The following is a 21,209-nucleotide window of genomic DNA, read 5'->3' as shown; positions in this document are numbered from 1 at the left end:
ATCGTCTCAGCGTTATCTGTGTCCACACACACCAGTTACTGAGAATATAACCCCAAACTAACCCGTCACTATCAACCCCCATAGTTACTGACTGCAACATCCAACCCAAGAGGCATGTCTAATGGCATTATGTCAGAATCGCAGGATCAAGGGCCTATTGTATGGTATAGATCTAGAGGTATGGGCCTGCTAGGGACAATCCCTGATTCATGGCGGGGGAAGGCTTCATTGTTAAAGTACAGTAGTTCACTTTGTTTCCTAAAACAGTGCCACACCTGTACGCAGGCTACATATGGTATTGCAGCTCAATCTCATTCATATTAATAAAGCTGAACTTCAATACCTGACTCAACAGAAGTAATGCAGTTTCTGGAAGAAAGCTGCAAATGTTTTTATTTAAGCTTGGAAACATACAGAGGTGTGTCTATGGGGACGGTATTGCGGTAAGGTTCAAAGAACCTCAGTAATGGGGCAGTGGAGGTTTCCATTCTCTGAATTTTGCAGTAACTTCAGCTTTCTAGGTGCCCTATGCACTGCTCTCCTGTATGATGACTTTTGTCCTACTCATTTTCCTGTCTCAGCAGGTATACAGCACTCACAGTTAATAAGTGTTCATCTTCCACTGTTGGCACGTTCTATAGAATTGTACTGGAAAAGATTAAAACATGGCTGCTTTCTTTCTAAAAGGGTGCTATGACTGTCCATAGGTTGTGTGTGGTATTGCAGTTTGGCTCAATTGATGTTAACAGGGCTGATCTGCAATACCAAACACAACAAATGGACAGCTGTGACGCTGTTTTTGGAAGAAAGCTGCAGTGTTTTTCTAGTCTAAGACAATCCCTTTAAGTAAAGTGACAGCATGTAATTTACTAATGCATATGGTCAGAACTGTCCCTCTTCCCCAGATGTTTGTACCCCAGAGCTGCTTTTCAGGAAACTGCAATTACAGATCAGCCATTTAAAGGGGAACGGTCATCACTTTCATGCTGCCTGAACCGCAGTCACAAGTAAATTATTATAGAGATAAAAGGAAATGTGCTTACAGACCAACTAAGCTGTAGACCGTAGACATCAATAAGAGCCATCAATTGGATTATTAGACTACTTTATGATAGAAATCGAACAAAGACAGCAGCAGAAGATGTTGGTTGTTCCTATAATAAAGAAAATTAAAAGGTTATGATCCAATTTCAGCCTTTTATGATTGGGCGTTTTTTATGATTCTGGTGCTTTTGTTCTTAGAGCAATAAGAGTCTGGCCGTGGCTTTATATATATATATATATATATATATATATATATATATAGTCTGGAGGAAGGAAGAGAAAGGGGGGACATGATTGAAACCTTTAAGTATGTTAAAGGAATAAATAAGGTTCAAGAGGGGAGTGTTTTTAGTAAAAAACTGAGCTCAAGAACAAGAGGACACAGTGAGAGGTTAGTTGGGGGAAAGATCAGAAGCAACGTGAGAAAATATTATTTTACTGAAAGAGTAGTAGACACCTGGAATAAACTTCCAGCAGAGGTGGTTGGTAAATCTACAATAACAGAATTTAAACACACCTGGGATAAATATATATCTATCCTAAGATAATAAGAAAGAAAATACTAAAAGGGCAGACTAGATGGACCCAGTGGTCTTTTTCTGCCGACAATCTTCTATGTTTCTATGCTTACATCATCTTTCTCCATTCAGGGAACACGAACACTTGACTGAGGGATGGATTGGAGAGATTGAGAGAGATCGCATGTATATGACCATCTTAAATTTCATGAATAAAGGGCATGAGGTCTCTTTAATATATGACTGCTTTATTAAATAATATGCTGGAACCCTTCTGTATATCCAATGTATGCTTAGTAGAGATGACTGCAGCTCAAGCATGCTCAAGTCCGTCCGAACACGTAAGTCTGGGCATTTGATTACTGGTGGCTGAAGAAGTTGGATGCAGCCCTAGGGAGTCCTGGAAAACAGCCTTAGGGCTGCGCCTGCATCCAGCTTCTTCAGCCACAGGTAATCAAATGCCCAGACTTACGTGTTCAGACGGATTCGAGCATGCTTCAGTTGTGCTCCTCTCTAAAGTTTAGAAAAAAAGAGCTCAGTTTACCAAGTACTAACCTGAGATACTGCTACTAATCCCTGCCTTATTCTTCCCTTTTGTGTTGTCTTTGTTGCATCTACTTTACTCCTGTGTAGTATGTTGTCTTAAGCATACCATTACAGTGCTTACAGAGTCCTTTTGCTTTAAATGACTAGCAAAATTATTTCATTCTATGCCTCTGTGTCTTCTTGTCTATTTATTGTAACTGCGAAAAACTTGACTTAAGAAAAAAGGATATAAAAGGAAAACATACAGGTGGGTGAAGGACGATGGGTAAGTGTTAGATTAGAAAACTCATAGTTATAAGCCTGGGTAAATAGAAAAAAAAATAGCTGGGGTCTGTGATTAAATAAAATAGAAAAGCTAAATGAAAAAAAACAAAACAAGAAAACAAAGCTACATAGTCTAGAGTAAAGAATTCTAGAGCAGTGATTTTCAACCTTTTTTGAGCCGCGGCACACTTTTTATACTTAAAAAATCCCGGGGAACACAACAAACAAAATGGCACAAAATGACACTAAAACAGTACATATTATACATATAGTTAATAATATAGATTCTACTCACTCAGTGTGAAACCTAGGCCTGTTTTCTTTCCCCCCCTGTGCTTCTCTCCACCATACTTCTCCCCCCTGCTTCTCTCCTGTGCTTCTCTCCACCATACTTCTCCCCCCTGCTTCTCTCCTGTGCTTCTCTCCCCCATGCTTTCTCCTGTGCTTCTCTCCACCATACTTCTCCCCCTGCTTCTCTCCTGTGCTTCTCTCCACCATACTTCTCCCCCCTGCTTCTCTCCTGTGCTTCTCTCCCCCATGCTTTCTCCTGTGCTTCTCTCCACCATACTTCTCCCCCCTGCTTCTCTCCACCATACTTTCCCCCCTGCTTCTCTCCTGTGCTTCTCTCCCCAATGCTTCTCTCCTGTGCTTCTCTTCCCCATGCTTCTCTCCACCATACTTCTCCCCCCTGCTTCTCTCCTGTGCTTCTCTCCACCATACTTCTCCCCCCCATGCTTCTCTCCTGTGCTTCTCTCCCCCTATGCTTCTCTCCACCATACTTCTCCCCCCCGCTTATCTCCTGTGCTTCTCTCCCCCCTGCTTCTCTCCACCAAACTTCTCTCCCCCCTGCTTCTCTCCGCTGTTTCTCTCCCCCTTCCCCAGGTTTCTCTCCCCTCCTTCCTCCTCACCTCCTCCGAGATGGTCGCTGCTGCTGTCCGCCTCACCTACTGGCCGCCCGTAGGGCCCGGACGTGCTCCTCCAATCAGCGGAGAACGGGAGCGTGGTGCGCTGCGGCGGGCCGTAGCGCACACGTTGATTGGATGCATGCATCACGGCCTGCCGCAGCTCATCACGCAACTGCCCACATTATAATCCGCCACTGATCGCTGCGCATTGCCGGGGAACAAAACACAGGGGCACCATAGTTTGGGGAACTTTCCCGTGATCATGTGTCGCGGCACACTGGTTGAAAATCACTGTTCTAGAGTGTGGAGGATTGGATGGAAGTGATATCACTGACCGGTTACCAATCTACATTGGCTGAGGAGATGATGCTGGATTGTGGACAATTTAATGAACCATATGAAGATGGCGGCTAAAGAGAACAAATGATATTTCCCACTATTTACGACAGGGATAAGGAACCTTCGAGCCTCCAGCTTCGCTTTGGCTGTCCAGGCATGATGGGATAAGTAGTTTTGCAACAACTGGAGGGCCGAAGGTTCCCCATCCCCGATTTACGACATGGGGTAATTATAATGCACCTTTCTACAGAAAGATTTTCTTGTCACATCATCTCAACGAGAACAAAAGACTAATGGGGTTTATTTGTTGATGGTTCTAGAATTTTTTTTCATCTACTTAATCTGGAAAAATATACTCGATTATTAAACTAATTTCTTTCTGTATGTGTGCGGGATGATTCAGCAAGCAGCTATTACATTGTTCTGTGTCATATCAGTGGGTTTGCTGGTTGACCGTCCTCTATGTGCCCCTCTATCCATTTCTCTAGATGGCAGCTTAGGGACAATAAAGAACACAAGAGACCTACACATATTAATAGTGAAATAACCCTGAGACAGCTCGCCAAGAAATTCTCCTGAGAACTCGGACTTTCTCAGACATTTCATAAGCGTGAGCGCCATTGGGTCAGCAAATGTCATATATTCAGTACAAGGGGGCAAAGCACAGGATTTAGGGGAAATTTGACCCCAGAACTTCTCCCTTTACGTACGCCACTGTGTTAATACTGTGTATTGTACATCAGATGATTATATAACACTCAGCTTGAATTTCTACATTTCCGGCACCCACTTGCTTATGTAAGCGAGACTGTGGGGACGGGTATTCCCGTATATGACGTGACTGGTACACAGCGAGGCGTTCCATGCAGGTTCTTTGTTAAGAAGAATTTCCGAGTGCAATGTGCCGGACAGATCTCTGCAGTCACCGCCCTGTCCCCTCCCCCCTCCCCTTACTCAGAACATGCTGTCCCTTTAAGGCTTCAAAAAAAATCCCAGTGAGTCAGCAATAGGGGAAGTGTCTCCTGTGTTTTTATACAGTCTCTTCCTGCCCATTACATGAGAGATCTTCTGTTCTCCACCATGTACAGTCACATCCTACTCCTCGCCCTTATCTCCTGGGTTCATGGGGGGCTCTACTTTCAGGAGGGTCACCACTGCTACAAGCCAGTATCCAGGGGCACCTTCGGAGTCAGGTAGGTACCAATGCTGGGTCAGTGACTAAGGGGATAAAAGGGCATAAAAAGTTAGCAGCTTTCGTAGAACTACAAATCCCAGCCAGCGGTAAATAAAATCAGACCTAATAACCACAGTCTACTCTTAAAGAACTAGAACTCCCAGCAAACCATTTCAGTAGGGTGTAATGAAGCAGTTTTCTAGACACAAATTACCAATCTGAAGACGGGCTAATCCTATATATGCAGTAACCTAAGGGAGAGAAGTTTTTGATTGAGGAATGAGATGCTATGTTCTTCTCTGTTATCAGCCACTTCAGACTAGGCAGAACCAGACAGTGTAGTGTTCTTCATTGAGAAGGGCGGCAGGATGTTTAGCTCTATAAGACATTTACATACCTGGCTTTAAACAATATGATCTGCTGCACTATTATTATACGCTGACGACCTTAGGATGTGTGGTTTTGTAATCCCTGCATATGTCAATTGTGGTAAGTACTATATTAATGTAAAACCCACAGGGCCCACGTTTGACCTTTTGTTACGGAAATAATTGACAAACATGGAGAAACTTTTGCAGCTGTAAAACATCCATATTTCAATATAATTCACCATTGCAAGATATATACTGTATATATATATATATATATATATATATATATATATATATATACACCTGTGGATCATTCATCACTATAGCAAAACCTGTGAACCTGCCCAGGGACCCCATCACAAGAGAAAATAGTAAAAGAAAAGCAGTGACTAAGGGGGCAGCACATCATGTATCACAGTATGGCAGTGCAGGCTGGGACATGTAGTATGACAAGGACAGGCTGGCAAAAATATACCCTAGAAAAGAGATAAATGGATACAGGTATATGGGGCGCTGACGTCTGTATAAATAAATTAAGAATAACCGTCTATAATTGTTCCTGGCCAAATCACAAGACTGGATTGTGAAATAGGTCAGGGCGTCACCTTGAGCACTTATGTGCAGCGTCTGGAGTCAATGGCACTTGGAAGAAGTTCAGCTCCAGCTACTCAGATACCACAAAGTCCCCAACAAACCCTATGTATAGACATATATAGTCTCCCTGTCATGTGATTGATTGTGATAATGGTGTGTGTATTAGTGTACAAACATCACATTCTGAGGTCAGGACTGACAGAAATGTGTTGTCACATAGGTGCTGTACATCATGTATATCATTATGAACTCTTGAGCAACTACTAATTGACTGAAACGTAGTGCATATGTTTACTACACACCTCACTGCCGCAGAACCTCATAATACACACCTCAGATGCTGCAGAACCTTATAATATATACCTCAACTGCTGCAAAACCTCATAATACACACCTCAGATGCTGCAGAACCTTATAATATATACCTCAACTGCTGCAAAACCTCATAATACACACCTCAGCCGCTGCAAAACCTCATAATACACACCTCAGATGCTGCAGAACCTTATAATATATACCTCAACTGCTGCAAAACCTCATAATACACACCTCACTGCCGCAGAACCTCATAATACACACCTCACTGCCGCAGAACCTCATAATACACACCTCAGATGCTGCAGAACCTTATAATATATACCTCAACTGCTGCAAAACCTCATAATACACACCTCAGCCGCTGCAAAACCTCATAATACACACCTCAGCTGCTGCAGAACCTTATAATACATACCTCATATGTTTGAAAACTTCATAATACAAACCTCAGCCGCTGCAAAACCTCATAATACACACCTTAGCCGCTGCAAAACCTCATAATACACACCTCAGCTGCTGCAGAACCTTATAATACATACCTCAACTGTTTGAAAACTTCATAATACACACCTCAGCCGCTGCAAAACCTCATAATACACACCTTAGCCGCTGAAAAACCTCATAATACACACCTCCGCTGCTGCAGAACCTTATAATACACACCTTAGCTGCTGCAGAGCCTCAAAATACACCCCTCATCTTCTTCAGAATCTCATAATACATACCTCAGCTGCTGCAGAACCTCATAATACACCCCTCAGCTGCTGAAGAACCTTATAATACATACCTCAACTGCTGCAAAACCTCATAATACACACCTCAGCCGCTGCAAAACCTCATAATACACACCTCAGCTGCTGCAGAACCTTATAATACATACCTCCGCTGCTGCAAAACCTCATAATACACATCTTAGGTGCTGCAGAACCTCATAATACACACCTTAGCTGCTGCAGAACCTCAAAATACACCCCTCATCTTCTTCAGAATCTCATAATACATACCTCAGCTGCTGCAGAACCTCATAGTACACACTAACCTGCTGCAGAACCTCATAATACACACCTCAGATGCAGGGCCGTTTTAATACATTGGTGGGCCCAGTGCACAGCCCTCAAGAGTGGCCCCCCCCCCCAACCCAGCGTTATCAGAATCGGAGCTCCTCACACAGTATAATGCCCTGAATGCCCCCACACTGTATTAGGAGCCCCAATACATACGGTAGTTACCTTATAACCAGGGGCGTAGCTAATGTCTCCTGGGCCCTGGTGCGAGAGGCCATCTTGGCCCCCCCCCTCCTTTCACGACCAAGTGATGCTATTGGTGTGTGTATATATATATATATATATATATATATATATATATATATATACACACACCAAGACAGATATTACCACTAACACCAGCATATTGGAAGAGAAAGTATTATCACCGTACATATTACTGCCATACTGTTACCGACCAAATCCTGTATACTGAGACCAATATTACCAGTAATACCAGTATATAGGAAGGAAACATTACTGCCACACCACAACCACTACCATCACCACCATATTGTTACTGACAAAATCCAGTATACTAAATCACCTCATCCAGTCATATAGAGGTGGCCCCAGCTCTACACAGGCTCTATACACCATATACATTACAGTGCAGATATATCAGGTGACTCACAGGGGGACGTCTTCTCTGATCGGAGTTCTTCCCTTTTCATCTTCTTCTCCATTTGCCCTGGGCCGTTATGAGAACTTCTCCGAGCCACGAATCCACAGAATCTGCCAGACAGACATATTAGTCTCCTCACTCTGGCACCATCCTCATCTATATACACACTGCACATCTGTATTGTCCCCTTTACACACTCCTTTAGTGGGTAGCCTGACTCTATGTGACCCCCTAATAATATATGCCCCCCTCTGTGTATTCCCTCTCCCCCATGTTGCCCCCCCAAATAGATGGCCCCTCTCCCCCCACCCTCCCTTATAGATGGCCTCCTCTCCCCCCTCCATATAGATGGCCCCCTTTACCCCCTCCCTTATAGATGGCCCCCTCTCTCCTCACCCTCCCTTATGGATGGCCCCCTCTCCCCCCACCCTCCCTTATAGATGGCCCCCTCTCCCCCCCCTCCCTTATAGATGGTCCCCTTTCCCCCCTCCCTTATAGATGGTCCCCTTCCCCCCCTCCCTTATAGATGGTCCCCTTCACCCCCCCCTCCCTTATAGATGGTCCCCTTCACCCCCCCTCCCTTATAGATGGTCCCCTTCACCCCCCCTGCCTTAAAGATGGTCCCCTTCACCTCCCCTCCCTTATAGATGGTCCCCTTCACCCCCCCTCCCTTATAGATGGTCCCCTTCACCCCCCCTCCCTTATAGATGGTCCCCTTCACCCCCCCCCTCCCTTATAGATGGCCCCCTCTCCCCCCCCTCCCTTATAGATGGTCCCCTTCACCCCCCCTCCCTTATAGATGGCCCCTTCACTCCCCCTCCCTTATAGATGGCCCCCTTCACCCCCCCCCTCCCTTATAGATGGCCCCCTTCACCCCCCCCCCTCCCTTATAGATGGTCCCCTTCACCCCCCGCCCCTCCCTTATAGATGGTCCCCTTCACCCCCCCTCCCTTATAGATGGTCCCCTTCACCCCCCCTCCTCCCTTATAGATGGTCCCCTTCACCCCCCCTCCCTTATAGATGGTCCCCTTCACCCCCTCCCTTATAGATGGTCCCCTTCACCCCCCCTCCTCCCTTATAGATGGTCCCCTTCACCCCCCCTCCTCCCTTATAGATGGTCCCCTTCACCCCCCCTCCCTTATAGATGGCCCCCTTCACCCCCCCCTCCCTTATAGATGGTCCCCTTTAACCCCCCTCGCTTATAGATGGTCCCCTTCACCCCCCCTCCCTTATAGATGGTCCCCTTCACCCCCCCCCCTCCCTTATAGATGGTCCCCTTCACCCCCCCCCTCCCTTATAGATGGTCCCCTTCACCCCCCCTCCTCCCTTATAGATGTCCCCTTCACCCCCCCCCCCTCCCTTATAGATGGTCCCCTTCACCCCCCCCCTTATAGATGGTCCCCTTCACCCCCCCCTTATAGATGGTCCCCTTCACCCCCCCCCTTATAGATGGTCCCCTTCACCCCCCCTCCTCCCTTATAGATGGTCCCCTTCACCCCCCCTCCTCCCTTATAGATGGTCCCCTTCACCCCCCCTCCTCCCTTATAGATGGTCCCCTTTCCCCCCACCCTCATAGATGCCCCCCTCTTTCCCCCCACCCTCATAGATGCCCCCCTCTTTCCCCCCACCTGTACAGGCTGATAAAAAAACAACACTTAACTCACCTGACAACGCGCTCCCACGTTGATCCTCACTCCTTCGGTCTGTCCCCGGCTGCTGCCCGGCTGCCGGGGATGTCGCGTCTTATCCCCGGCAGCGCGCGCATCCCAGAGCTCCCTGCGGAACCGGAAGACAGGGCCCAAGGCGCGCAGGGAGCTCTGGGATGCGTGCGCTGCCGGGGATAAGAAGCGACATCCCCGGCAGCTGCGCAGCAGCCGGGGGAAGACAGAGTCGGACTCTTGTGACCGCAAGCAAAACAATGCTTGCGGTCACAAGAGTGATTGAAAGGGGGGGCCCTGAGGGCCCCCTTTGTGGCGGGCCCGGTCGCGGCGGCGACCCCCGCGACCACGGTGGCTACGCCACTGCTTATAACCTTATAAAGATATCACCAATGATGCCATTACATAATACCGCCACACCATGACCACTATCACTACAGCCCTATAACAGTTACATCCATTTACTCACATGGGGTGTCTTCTCTGATCAGAGTCGTTCACCTTTTCTTTCACTCCATCCAGCCTGGGCCACCTTTAAGTCTTTCCGCGGCTGTGAATCTTCTCTTCAGAATCTGCCAGAGAAACATTTTAGGCTCCAACACATACAGTAGTAAGGTCCCCTGTACCCCTATACAGTAGTCACCCCCCTCTGTGCCCCTATATAGTAGTTACACCCCTCTGTGCTCCTACATAGTAGTTACACCCCTCTGTGCCCCTATATAGTAGTTACACCCCTCTGTGCCCCTATATAGTAGTTACACCTCTCTGTGCCCCTATATAATAGTTACACCCCTCTGTACCTCTATATAGTAGTTACCCCCCTATTTACCCCTATATAGTAGTTACCCCCCTCTGTGCCCCTATTTAGTAGTTACACCCCTCTGTGCTCCCACTTAATAATTAGGTATGCTCTGTGCCCCAATATAGCAGTAAGGTCCCTATATAGTATAGGCCCCTCTGTGCAGCCCCAATATTAGTATAGACCCGTGTGCTGCCCCCAGTAGTATAGAAAGCTGTGTGCTGCCCCCAGTAGTATATAGAGCTGTGTGCTGCCCCCAGTAGTATATAGAGCTGTGTGCTACCCCCAGTAGTATATAGAACCCCTGTGTGCTACCCCCAGTAGTATATTGACCACTAGGTGCTGCCCCCAGTAGTATATAGACCCCTTGAGTGCTGCCCCTAGTACTATAGACCAATAGGTGCTGCCCCCATTAGTATATAGCCCCCTCTGTGCATCCCCCAGTAGTATATAGACCCCTTGTGCACTGCCCCCAGTAGTATATAGACCACTAGGTGCTGCCCCCAGTAGTATATAGACCCCTTGTGTGCTACCCCTAGTACTATAGACCACTAGGTGCTGCTCCCATTAGTATATAGCCCCTTCTGTGCTCCCCCAGTTATATATACCCGCCACTGTGCATCCCCCAGTAGTATATATACCCCCCGCGCACCCCCAGTAGTATATATCCCATGTGCTCCCCCAAGTAGTATATAGTCCCCCTGTGCACCCCACAGTAGTATATATATCCCCTGTGCTTCCCCAAGTAGTATATAGTCCCCCTGTGCACCCTACAGTAGTATATATATATCCCCTGTGCTCCCCTAAGTAGTATATAGTCCCCCTGTGCACCCCCCAGTAGTATTAATATCCCCTGTGTGCTCCCTGACTTATATATACCCCCCCTGTGCACCCCCCTTTTATATAATCCCCCTGTGCACCCCCGTTATATATATCCCGTGTGGCCCCAATTATATATATATATACCCCCTGTGTGCCCCTCCAGTTATATATATACCCCCTGTGTGCCCCCAGTTATATATATATACCCTTGTGTGCCCCCAGTTATATATATACCCCCTGTGTGCTCCCCGTTATATATACCCCCAGTTATATATATATATATATCCCATGTGCCCCTAGTGTTATATATATATATATATATATATATATACACCCCCTGTGTGCCCCCAGATATATATATACCCCCTGTGTGCCCCCAGTTATATATACCCCCCTGTGCACCACCTTTTATATAATCCCCCCTGTCACTGTGCGCTCCCCAGTTTAAATATACCTCCTGTGTGCCCCCCCAATTATATATACCCCCCTGTGCACCCCCCCAGTAGTATATAGGCCCCCCTGTGTGCTGCCCCCCCTTATATAGCCCCCCTTTGTGATCCCCCCTCCCATATAGCAAGTAACAACAAAAAAAAAACACTTTATACTCACCTGGGTCCGCACGTTCCTCTTCTCTTCACCTCACTCTTATGGCCGCAGGCAGTACTTTACCTGCGGTCACAAGAGGCCACTCTCCCCTCTCGCGGTGACGTCACTCAGCGCCGATACCACTGCGGGAAAGCGGCCTCTTGTGACCGCAGGCAAAGCACTGCCTGCGGCCACAAGGATGACTGACAGGGAGGGAGCCAATGGCTCCCGACCTGTCAGTGCCGCTGCTGCCGCCTGTACCTATGAGCGCTCATAGCTAGAGTACAGAGCGCTGCAGGCTGGTGGCCGGAGTGGACCGCAATGGTCGGACAGAGCAAAGGCCGGCCCTGCTCAGGGTGGGCCCCTTTAACCAGTGGGCCCGTTGCACGTGCACCATGGGCCCTCTGGTTAAAGCGGCCCTGCTCAGATGCAGCAGGACATGATAACATGCACCTCAGCTGCTACAGAACATAATAATACCCACAAAGTTCTATAACCTGTAAACCAGGGCTGTGGAGTCGGAGTCGTGGAGTCGGAGCTAGTTTAGGCTGGAGTCGGAGTCGGAGCTAGTTTAGGCTGGAGTCGGAGTCGGAGCTAGTTTTGGCTGGAGTCGGAGTCAGGAAAAAAATGTACCAACTCCGACTCCAGCTTTAAAAAAATCTTTAAAAAATGTAGAATTGAATTTTGCTATGAATTTTACAAGTTTTGCTCATGAATATATATGATGAGCAACATTCTAATAGATCACTGGCCCTATTATATAAGGGTGGTCATTGAAAAGTTGTCAAGACACTATTTGGCAGTTTGTTTCTGAGCTGGAAGAGCTGGGGGGAGATCTGTGCTGTTCTCTTCCTGGATGCTGGATGACTTTATATGAGCAGCAGTGTAATATGAAGATATCCTGTGTAATATAGAGGAGGAGGAGAAGACAAAAGTAGTGTAGGTGTAACCTCTGTCCTCAGTGTGGTGTTTTCTCTCTGGGAGAAGATTGTGTGTTTTTCTTCAGTGTTCTATGGCTGCAGCTGTGTGTGAGTGAGCGTGTGTGTGTGCGCGCGCGCGTGTGTGCTATGGCTGCAGTAGGTTGTGTGTGTGCTATAACTGCAGCAGGCTGTTTGTGTATGCTATGGCTGCAGCAGGCTTTGTGTGTGTGTGTGCGCGCTATGGCTGCAACAAGCTGTGTGTGTGTGTGTGCTATGGCTGCAGCAAGCTGTGTGTGTGTGTGTGCACTATGGCTGCGGCAGGCAGTGTGTATGTGTGCTATGGCCGCAGCAAGCCGAGTGTGTGTGTGTGTGGTGTGCGCTATGGCTGCAGCAAGCTGTGTGTGTGTGTGTGTGTATGCTATGGCTGCAGCAGGCTGTGTGTGTGTGCTATAGCTGCAGCAGGCTGTGTGGGTGTGTGTGTATGCTATGGCTGCAGCAGGCTGTGTGTGTGTGCTATTGTGTGCCCCCACAGTGACCTTCTATATCACTGTGTGACCCCTCTCTATCACTATGTGTGACCCCTCTCTATATCACTATGTGTGACCCCTCTCTATATCACTATGGCTGACCTCTATATTACAGGGATCTGGCATTGTTAGCAGTGTTTCTTTAAGTATGGAGAATATTTAGTTAGAAACACAGAAGACTGTCAGCAGGAAAAGACCACATGGAGGCTGGAGACTGGCTGCATCCACTGCACACACAGGAGAATCTGCTTGATATACAGTATTCCTTTATTCACTCAGAAGTCGCCCCAGGATCATGTAGGACATTAGGGAGAAGCTGCTGAGCCAGTGTGATAAATAACTCCCCTGGTATATGACTGGCCATTTATGAAGGATCAGGAGTCAGAGTCGGGAGTCGGTCCTGATAAAATTCATGAGTCGGTGTTGGAGCTGCGGCTTACCGACTCCACAGCCCTGCTCTAAACATGGGGGAGATTTATCAAGGATGAGCCCCTGGTGCACATCAGGGAGAAGGTGAAGATTCTTGCCTTCTCCCTGGCGTACGCCAGCCATAACCCCAGCTCATCTGAAGGGTGTGGCAAGGCGGGAAGAGGCATAAACCCACCGGGGGAAAGGGGGCAGGGCTTTATTTAAGACTAGCGTACAAGTACATCAGTCTTGATAAATGTCTCCTATGGTGCTTTCAAATAGTCATCACCACTGCTTTAGCCACCACACTAAGACATCAATGTTCAGCCTCTGTTTCTGAGTGCAGCATGAGAGGATAGAGCAGTATAGAAGGTGTATATAAGGTATCCCACCACGGGTGATTCTAGTTTGGGCACTTGTCATAAAAGCCCTGTACTGTAGAGCAATGTGGTAATGAAGGTGCATTCTCAGGTTTTACCACAAGATATATTTATGTATGTTGCACAGCTGTAGTAAGTCAAGGGTTATTGTATTTTGTGATTCTGTACGCCAATGAGAGATGCCCTTCTCTTTCTACCTATATCTATCCTCCTTTCTTCTCGCGACACATACTCAAGATTCAGTGCCAAACACTAAAGGGAGGACAAGTCAGAGAACAGCTCAACCCATGCCGTGAACATATCTACACATTGAGGACAGTATCCTAGATTGAGGAACTGATCTGGATAGAGCAAAGCAGCCATAGTCAATGCCTACATACTTTATCTCGCATCGCAGGTGACACCGAAACACGCTTGGACACTTTGCTCAACTGGGGCTTGTGTCACCCATGTAGGACGGGTGGTTATAGCGACAAAGGGCAAGTATTCTACTTCTTTCAAGTATTTCTTCTTAAAGTATCTCTTCTACTAAAGTTCTGGCAGAGCACACTGCTAAACTGGGTTGGGACTCTCCCGACAAACTCCTCTCTACTCTTCTGAACTCTCTACTCAACCAAACTAGCACTACTGTTCTACCTCAGCACTTCGGCAACTCTCAGTACAGATCCAGTGAAAGCAAGTCTGTATCAGTCACGTAATATACTTTTATCCTGTATTACCAGAGACTTGTCAGTAAAGATCAATTTATTTATTCAACTGGGCCAAAAACGGGCTACACCATCCTTAGGTCATTTCCCCCTTTCTGTGGGTGGCGGTACCGACAGTCCAGGTGGGTCATATCTCCACTCCGGACCACTGTGATAAGAACCCAAGAGACCCATCACAACCCGGCAGGTCACCAACCATTGGGGGTCAATACAGCCAGACACTAAAATCAGGTACAACACCATACCTGTGTGCTAAGTTAGCACTCGGCTTGTGACAATATGCCAAACCTGAAAAAAGAGAAGAGTGCTACAATCTTTTTTCTATAGTCTTATGATTTACAGCACAGTAGACATGATCTCATGCAGATAAATGACTGTATTTATGACTTTATATTACAGGACTTACCCACGTCCACATGAATATATCCCTATTCGAAGTCTGCCAAAGGTGTGGGACTGGCGTAGTGTGAACGGCACCAACTATGTCAGCTCTACACGGAACCAGCACATCCCCCAGTATTGCGGCTCATGCTGGGCACATGGGAGCACCAGCGCTATGGCAGGTGGGTCCAAGCAAACTGTTTACTATGCCTTGCTGGTAAAGACACATTAAGATGTTTGTTCAGTTTCTAGGAAATTAAGTTTGGTTTATTGGTATGTAGGTTATTTCACCCCTTAAAGGGGTTATCCAGCGCTACAAAAACATGGCCACTTTCCCCCTACTGTTGTCTCCAGTTTGGGTGGGGTTTTAAAACCTCCATTTGAGGTAAATGGAGCTTAATTGCAAACCACACCTGAACTGGAGACAACAGTAGGGGGAAAAGTGGCCATGTTTTTGTAGCACTGGATAACCCCTTTAAGTCTCTGTATGTATTATGTCACACACAGCCGGCCATAGTTTTCCTGCATGCTGTGAACATTAGGGATGGCACAGCCATGGTGTTATGTATTCCGTATTTTACAAAGAGGATGATTACATTGATTACATTGATTACATACGTGAATCCTCCTGCATCCATAGGATTTTGCATAGAACTGTCCGCTCCATGCATTACACTGTAGACACAACCTAAGCCCATCAGAATTCATTGTATACATCCTAAAACTAAGAATCTTATTGGTTTCCTTTTAGATCGGATCAATATTAAGAGGAAAGGCGCATGGCCATCGGCATACCTGTCCGTGCAGAACGTGATCGATTGTGGAGACTCCGGATCCTGTGAAGGTGGCGACCATGGAGGGGTGTGGGAGTACGCTAACAAACATGGAATCCCGGATGAAACTTGCAACAACTACCAGGCCAAGGACCAGGGTAGGAGCCTCTCATCAGTATCACATATGGTGACCAGTCTGCCGACAGCCTCTGTTCTGAAGAATAATCAAACACTGATGGTCCATCCTATGGATAGGCTACTAGTGGTAGAACCCCTTTATTGCTCCTATATCATTTTCCCCCAAAGACAATACCAGCCTTTGTCAGTACCTCCATAACATTGCCAACCATACTCAGTCCCTCCAGAAGGGAGTACAGAGAAAACTTGTCATAGTTATGATCCCTATCGTTCCATATGTTGCGCACGCCTGCATCTCCATAACATAAACCAGAATTATTTTAATACCTAAAAGTACCAAGAAAACTTCTTATTAAAGCTGTGTTCAAATCTCTCTAAAAATACATATCCAAACCAAAATAACACATAACCATCTATACGAAGCAACGTGCAAAAGTTGCCTGAGGGTGAAAAATAAAGCTCAAATTATTCCTTGATGTTTATAGAATGCAACAAGTTCAACCAGTGCGGCACCTGCCTTACCTTCCACAAATGCTTCTACCTCTCAAACTACACTCTGTGGAAAGTCGGTGACTACGGCTCGGTCAGCGGCAGGGAAAAGATGATGGCTGAGATCTACAAGAACGGACCTATCAGGTAAAAAAAAAAATTATATGGTGACTTTTATCAAAACATTAGATGAATGGATAGTGCTGGGGGGCGGTGAAGGTGCATCAAATTGTATTTTCTATTTGCTCCAACATGTTGTCAATCATACAAATTGTGAGCGTGCCATAAAGGGCATATAGCAGTCACCCTGTATGAACAGTGGACTATGGCTCCCCTACATGTAGCATATAGGCAGTGCCGTATTTTTCATGTACTAAACTCAGTCTCTATATAGGAGTGTGATCTGCTCACTGCAGGGTTATGGTTACACTTGAATGGTGGTGAGCGTTGTTGTGGTTGTAATACAGGTCTTTATACCTTATTATAGCTATGTGACCATGCTCCAGGTCCATCACACAAGTGCGTTATGTCTGTGTTTTTCCAGTGTTAATCTATGGGGATGCTTTTACACTGTAGCATGGGCTCCTCTATCCACTATGCATCTATGGTGTATTCTAAACATGGATGCATCAATGTGCAAAAAAGTCTGCGGATCATCAGTTACTAATATCAAAAAATGGGACTAGCCAGATCGCCCTCTAGGGAAGGAAACAGCAAAGAGATGGCTCCTGTAGGGAGACCACCAAAACCACCGTATTAAGTGGTCCCTTCAGTCAATATCCAACTCAGTTACAAGTCTGATGATATGACCAGGGAAATACCAAAGCCAGGTATCCATCCACAGACAGCAGAAGGAGAGGCTTTCTATGGGAATCCCCATAAAAAACCTCTCCTGCTCTGGATAGTTCCTGTCCTGGCCAGAGATGTCAGCAAAGAGCACTGTGTCAGACTGAAAAGAAAACATTTCCTGCAGGACTTACAGCAGTTGATAAGTATGGGAAGACTTCAGATTTTTTTTATAGAAATAAATAACAAATCTATATAACCTTATGACACTAGTTGATTTGAAAGAAAAAGATTTCCGCTGGACAACCCCTTTAAGAGTTATAAATACACCACAAGTGTAAGGCTGAAGTTCAGTTTATTTTGCAGGATCTGAGCGGACAAAAAAATCCTGCAAATTAAATGGACCCTGGATAGAAATCCAATGGATCCCACTTAGGTCTGGTGGATCCCTTGGGTAACCATGGGCATCAGTTAATGTCCGTTCTTGAACAGACCGTCCAGCTCTATTATGTGGTACTAAACGGACTCTCTGACAGGGGTAGAGATGGAACCTAGCCGGAAACAGGCCCCAAACACATTTCCTCCTCCTTAGTACATGGTGTGAGACTAATACCTTGCTTACTTATTCTGTAACTTACCTTTACAACACGGTATTTCTTCACATCAGATATCAGGAGTTTAGCGGATTAACTTACATTACACCATACTGTTATTTAACTCTTGTTGTTGTGTTCTTCAGCTGTGGGATAATGGCTACAGACAAGCTTGATGCCTATACCGGAGGGCTGTATGCCGAGTACCAGCCGAACCCCATGGTTAATCACATTGTCTCGGTGGCTGGATGGAGCATAGATGAGAACGGAGTGGAGTACTGGGTGGTCCGCAACTCCTGGGGAGAACCTTGGGTGAGCCTTTCCTCTATTACTACCTGTTATATGTGGCTTGGATGACTATTAGTTATAGTTGTGACTTTTATAAGGCCATGTTCACATTTGCTCAATGCCAAGTGGGTATGGAGTTCATAACCTGACTAACACAAGGTAGGGAAATACTGCAGATTGCAGATTTTCCAATAGAAAATCTCACTTTTTTCCAGATTTTACCTTGTGCAATACAAATTCTGTTTTGGTTGTGGAATAGCAGCAGAAAATTTCTGTCTCATTTTGACTGGAGATCTGCATGTGTTGTTCTTGTCTAAGACGGTAACATTAGGATTCGAACCCTGGTCACTCCGCAGTTCAGTGACCTAGCTGGGTGGTGGGTGGGACAGGGGCACAACAAGGGAAAGATAAAAACTCTTGGGCTGCTCTTGCTGTACTCCATGTATACAGCATATACCCTTTAGTATATAGTCCTGTATGATGTATAATACATGTGATCCTAATTTTTATATAATTCCATATGATAGATTTAGGTACAAGTGAGGATGGATTTAAACGAATTTAGGCCAGGTTCCCAATCTGTCAATCCAGAGTTGTCCTGGATACAACACACTGGATCCATTGCACCTATCAGACCATCCACTGTCCCATGTGCTGAGATGGTCCATGGTGCACACTTTAAAAAAAATCCAGCATGGCCACCCTCTTGGCTTCATCAAAAAATGCTGCATACAAGGTTTCTCGATCTGGCATAGCCATGCTGGACAACTATGCCAAGTTACAGGACTTAAAAGGGTTGTAAGATATAGTCCTGATTAGGGATGGTCCGAACCTGCCGAGGTTCGGGTTCGTATGAACCCGAATGCTCGGCAGCAGATTCCCGCTGTCTGCCCGCCCCGTGGAAAACTGGGATACAGCCTATGGCTATGGCTGTATCCCAGTTTTTCAGGCGGTCCTCCTGCTGGATCCGCCAGCTCCACGGAGCAGGCAGACAGCGGGAGTCATTACCAAGGGTTCGGGTTCGTACGAACCCGAACCAAACTCGGTTCAGACCATCCCTAGTCCTGATAATCATACCCCACCCTATAAGAAGCTGGATGGTGATGACTTAATGTGTGTCTATTGCTTTGCAGGGTGAGAAGGGATGGCTGCGGATAGTGACGAGCGCATATAAAGGAGGTCAGGGTGCAGACTATAACCTGGCCATTGAAGAGGATTGCGCTTATGGAGATGTTATAGTCCCCTGATGAACTTGTGATCAACTATAAAAGACTGAGAGGCTGGCCTTACCAATAACATGACAATCTGTACCGGACAGAAGCTGCTCCCACCCTGGAGATTACACATGACTATAACGGTATCAGCATGGTCGGGTTTTGTTGCTGACAGTGACTGGGGCACACAACATGCCATGCTTAATGACATAGGATTATAAAGGATCTGGATGTTCCTGGTTCATTGCGGTATCTTCTATCTGCGGGACTTTATTACATCCTGTGTAACAAACTGACCAGTGGCCATGTAAGAAATGTCAAAGGAACGAGAAGTGGCGCCCCCATCCTCCACAATGCGGACGCACAATAGATACAAGCTGCTATTATACATGTGATCTGATGAAGATGCTGAGAACTCTGTCTGAGAATTATACATCCATGATCTAGGAATGTTATTAAAATCTCTTATTATGTAATAGGTGAATGCATTTCTATATTATCGGTATAAAAGAGGTATTAGATTACAGCTTGTACTTTTATCTAATACAAGTTCCTAGAGCAAAAGTGTCAAAGGACAACATGCAGGTTGGCGAAAAGTATGACCTATAAAATATTAGCACATATATATATATATTTATTTATTATACACACACACACACACACAATCTCTCTATCTGTATCATTGATCTCCAATTTATGGCTCTCGAGCTGTTGTGAAACTACAACCTGGGCATGCTGGGGGCCACAGGTTGGAGATCAGTGATCTATACTATAAAATAATCCTGAAAGCTTGTCGATTATTCTTACCACTATGCCTAAAACTAAGCTGAGACTTCCTGTTCTGTCTGTGATAAGAAGGAAGTTGCTGTAAAGTGGCAGCAGTAGACAGAAAAGACAATAGATGAAGCTCACAGCTTGGACTCCCCTTCCCTGAGGAGTTTGCCAAGTAATGTTTCCTATTGATGTCAATGGGACAGCTCCAATCAATTGTCACCTACGTTCATGGGGCTTGCTGTAAAGCACATCTCTTAATGCTGTTAAAAGCAGATCAGGCAAGATGGAAGCCCCCATAATAATGCACAAAAGAGTAAAGGACATGTCCGTTTTGGCACAAATTCAGCCTCACATGAGAAATCTTCTGTTCTTCACCATATGCTGTCACATCCTGTTCCTTGCCTCATCTTCTGGGCTTATGAGGGGCTGTACTTTGCCAGCATTGCAAGAAGCCAGTATCCAGGTACACCTCTGGGATCAGGTAAGTATATAGTGATATAGAACAGTGTCACCTTGAGCACGTATGTGCAGCGTCTCAAGTCAGTGTTATTTGGAAGAGCTTTAGCTCCAGCTACACAGATACCACGAATTACCCAATAAACCCTACTGTATAGACGACTCTATCTAATGTGATTCATTGTGACAATGATGTGTGTAGTAGTCTATAAACATCACATAGGTGCTGTATATCTCTTCTTTATTAGTCACAGATTACTCTTCAGGAAGATCTACTTCTTTCACTAACAACTGATTAACTGATATATATGATGCTTGGTCTCTTTGAGAAGTGGTTCTTCAGCTGCTGCAGAACCTCATAACACACACTTCAGCTGTTTCACAACCTCATAATACACACCTCAATTGCTGCAATACATGATGCACACTTCAGCTTTAGCAGATGTGAGCATCATAATTGTAACAGGGAGACATAATTTTCATGTCTCTTTTCAGTTTGCATACATGTGTGCGTATATATATATATATATATATATATATATATATATATATATATATATATATATATATATATATTACACACACATACATACACACATGCATTTAGACCTACCTATACCTATTGATTACTGTGTTATATCTGTGTGTGTATCGTATTTGTATAGATTAGCTGGCCGTGTATGGCTATGTGTGTGTAACCCATTGTAGTTTTGCAACCCATTGTAGTTTTGTTTGTGTAAACTACCCTACCTATTTCACTTGTTCAGCTG

The 21,209-nt window shown here is 45.7% G+C and overlaps 1 protein-coding gene across 1 annotated transcript; it reads left to right on the top strand.

Moving 5' to 3' along the window:
• The first annotated feature begins 4,662 nt into the window (after positions 1 to 4,662).
• Positions 4,663 to 19,733, top strand: CTSZ (cathepsin Z). The gene is made up of 6 exons (XM_069952114.1): positions 4,663 to 4,809; positions 14,947 to 15,110; positions 15,680 to 15,859; positions 16,325 to 16,475; positions 17,854 to 18,019; positions 19,129 to 19,733. Exons 1-6 carry the CDS (start codon positions 4,673 to 4,675, stop codon positions 19,240 to 19,242), a joined length of 912 nt encoding a protein of 303 aa, XP_069808215.1. The 5' UTR covers positions 4,663 to 4,672; the 3' UTR covers positions 19,243 to 19,733.
• Positions 19,734 to 21,209: the final 1,476 nt, after the last annotated feature.

Source organism: Dendropsophus ebraccatus, chromosome 14, assembly GCF_027789765.1.
Source record: "Dendropsophus ebraccatus isolate aDenEbr1 chromosome 14, aDenEbr1.pat, whole genome shotgun sequence".
Classification (NCBI taxonomy): Eukaryota; Metazoa; Chordata; class Amphibia; order Anura; family Hylidae; genus Dendropsophus; species Dendropsophus ebraccatus.
The sequence above is the reverse complement of the archived record's forward strand: the minus strand, read 5'-3'. Positions and strand labels throughout refer to the sequence as shown.